We start from the raw sequence: 3,260 nt of genomic DNA, 5'->3' as shown, positions 1-3,260 counted from the left end.
GGACACGGCCGTGGCAGTGGCAGGCGTTAACGAGCAGGCATAAGGGACTGCTCCCTGCGAGCACACCCTCCGAAGCCATTGCCACCGTCGGCAGCACAGGGGACAGAAGGGCCCTTTCTCTGGGCTCAGGCAGACGCAGAGCCACAGACCCACGTCCCACCATGCTCGGGACCCTCGGGCTGGCCCTGCTGGCTCTGCTCCGCGCCGTGGGCCCCAGCCAGGCCAGCGGCTTCACAGGTGAGGGGACCTGGCTGGGTGAGGGTGATGCCGGAGGGGCAGGGGGCTCCCTGGGAACGGGCCTCACGCGTGGGGACAGCGGCCTTGCTGAGAGCTCGGCAGGCTTCCGCTTTGAGAGCTGACACCTGTTCCTTCTCCCCAAATGCTCTCATAACCACAAAAGAGGTGGAGTGTGTGCCTTGAAATCACCTGGGGGTCTGTGGGTTCAAGTGCGGGTTTTGGGTCGCTGGGCCTGGCTGGGGCCCGGAACCCTGCATTTCTGCCGGTGGTGCGGGCGCTGAAGGTCGGGGGGTCACACCGAGAGCAGGCACAGAATCGAGGTCTCTGAACCCCGGCCTACGGACAAGGAGAGGGACAGGGAGGGCCCCAGTCGCCACGGCCACACAGCTCCCACCAGCGAGACGCGGCTGGGGAGGCGGGCTCTCGTCCAGCCGCCCCTCACCGAGGGTTCTGCCAGCCCCGGTTCCCTCCGTGGAAAATGAGGACGAAAGTGGCCGGCGGCGGAGTGAGGGGTCGAGCGAGGGATCCACCCGAAGCCTTTGCGAGGCCCGTGGTCCACCGCTAAAAACGTGCTGGATTCCTGAAGCCCCAAATGGCAGAGACTTAGGTCGCAGACCTTTTACATTATTCTGGTCCTCGAGTCTGCCTCGTCCCGCTAACGTGCCCACGCCGGCCCTACGATCCGCTTGCGCTACGTGCCCGTTTAACGTGCTTCCACCCATCAGCAAGAGTTTGGTTTAAAGTGATTTCTTTTTCTTGAGTTTTCCTTTGGGAATGGGTGATGTGTGCACCACACAGCCCGGCCACAGAACCAGTGGGAACCTCGCGAAGCTGGAGGAGACCTCAGGGGATCCCGCAACCCCCTCCCCCGACTGCACACGGGCAGACCCTGGACAGAAGCTCGGGGTGCTCAGGGGTGCACATTCATTTGCTCTGGCGAGCCAGATACTGCCTCTGACAGGCGTCGTGTTGCTTAATCCGACGACCTCGGGGCACAGCCAGCATTTTACAGGTGACAAGACTGAGCACTGAGAGCATGAACGAGCTCAGAATCACACCGCTGGCGTTTGTGAGGCCGATGTGAATGAACGTGGTCTCCAGGCCCCGGAGCCTGGGCTCCCCACGGAGCGTGAAGATGTCCCATCCCTGAGATGGCTCCCAGGACCCCCGACTGCCACGCTGGTGGCTCATAAAAGGGTTCGCTGAATAGCAGTGACTGCTGGAAGCTTTGTCCTCCGGGCTCTGCCAAGAAGCCAGGCTTGGAAAGGGCCCGGTGGCCCCTGGGGAGAATGTCGAAAATAAAACAAAACAAGTCGATCCCAAGTGTGGTTTCGCAGGAGATGTGTGTGTGTGCGTGTGTGCAGAGGGCTGTGCTAAATGATCAGCTGGGACCTGTCACGGTCAGATGGAGCCTGGTGGCTCTCTGGAGACAGGGAAGTGTAACCTTCATTAGTGGTCGGCATCTTGTCTTGGGTGAAGATGGAAAACAAAGCCTAGATCCGTCGTGACAAATTCTCAGTGCAAGAGGTCCCTGCGCTTTGTCTCGTCAGCCGATCACTCAGTCAGTGACCAGTTCACAGTGGTCGTTTCCTCCAAGCCACCTTTAAGCTCTGGGCCACGTTACCCTGCTCCTGAAGGCTGATTTCTCCTGCGCTACCTGCATAACGTGAAGGGGGCCTTCCATTCCTTCCCAGAGCTTACTGTCACTCACCCCTTTGGTGGGGACGGGCAGCCAGTGTTTCCACTCCCAGAGGCCCTGATACCGCAGTGGTGATGGGGAGATAGTCACCTGGCTCACCTGGGGTGACCCATCATTGTATTCACCCCAAGTACAGCTGCAGCCTCTCTCAGCAGCCTGTCCTGGGCTGGAGGGCTAGCTCAGCCTGTTTCCTCCTGGGGATCCTGACTCTTGCTTTCTGACAATTAGGGGCTGCCATGTGAGGATGGTTTATGCTGCACCCCTGAGTTCCTCCCTAGAAATCCAGCTTCTCACAGAGGGGTCTACGCTGTAAGATTGAGCGCCTACCTGTTAGCTGTACAGTCTCATAAAACTTGGAGCTCAGAGGTTGAGAATCTAAAAATCTGAGGTATATTCAGACCTTGCATCCATCCTACACTGAGAGCCCCGAGTGCAGAGAGCCCTGTGCTTGCCACTAAATGGGGGGCACCCATGGCCTCCGTGCAAGCCTCCTGGGGCTGCCTGGACAAAGAACCACAGGCTGGGGGCTCAAGCAATCGAGGTTTGTACCCTCACAGTGCTGGAGGCCAGAGGCCGCGATCAGGCTGTGGGCAGGGCTGGCTCCTCCTGGGGCCGTGGGGGAGAATCCGCCCCCTCCTCTCTCCCAGCCCCAGCTCCTGCTGGCTTGTCAGCAGCCAGTGGCGTTCCTTGGCTGGTAGAAGCATCACCCCGATCTCTGCCTCCATCTCCCCATGTGCACCCCTGTTTCTGTGTCCGAGTTTCCCCTTTGTGAGGACGCCAGTCCTGGCGGATCGGGGCCGCCCCGCCCCAGCCTAATTTCATCTTAACTAACTGTATCCACAAAACCCCTGTTTCTAAATGAGCCACATTCGGAGGTGCTGGGGGTGAGAACTGCCACACATGCGTGTCGGGTGGGTGGGTGGAGGCTCGGTTCAGCTCGTCACAGCTCCTGGGCTGTGGGACAACAGAGGCTCCCTAAACAGATGGGACGCCCAGAACCACACAGCCTGTGAGAGAGGCCTGGGGCTGGTGACAGCCATGTGGCCCAGAAAACCGAGTGATCGTGGGCATTATGCACAGGCAACATCCAGGCCCGGTAAACCCAGCCGGCTGTCCTGCAGCGGGCACTGTGCCCGCTCTCCCGGTGGTGACAGCACCGGACGGACTGAACTTGACCATCTAGGGACCCTCGGATGTGCCTGAGATTTATTCATCTTCCATAAAGGGCGCCGTTGCCGGCCGTGCCCGGGCGTGATTGGCCTTCCGTGTGCAGTCACTGCTGGTGTTGTCGGGACGCATTTCACCTGTGACACACCTGCAGCTC

General features: G+C 60.0%; 1 protein-coding gene across 1 annotated transcript in view; it reads left to right on the top strand.

Annotated features, from left to right (window-relative positions):
* Window positions 1-161: 161 nt before the first annotated feature.
* Window positions 162-3,260, top strand: part of UMODL1 (uromodulin like 1) — a 70,546-nt gene continuing 67,447 nt past the window's right edge. Inside the window, exon 1 of the mRNA XM_011372874.1 lies at window positions 162-237. Within this exon, the coding sequence (XP_011371176.1) occupies window positions 162-237 (76 nt within the window). The remainder of the gene's footprint in view (window positions 238-3,260) is intronic.

This window comes from Pteropus vampyrus, unplaced genomic scaffold (assembly GCF_000151845.1).
Source record: "Pteropus vampyrus isolate Shadow unplaced genomic scaffold, Pvam_2.0 Scaffold214, whole genome shotgun sequence".
NCBI lineage: Eukaryota > Metazoa > Chordata > Mammalia > Chiroptera > Pteropodidae > Pteropus > Pteropus vampyrus.
The sequence above is the reverse complement of the archived record's forward strand: the minus strand, read 5'-3'. Positions and strand labels throughout refer to the sequence as shown.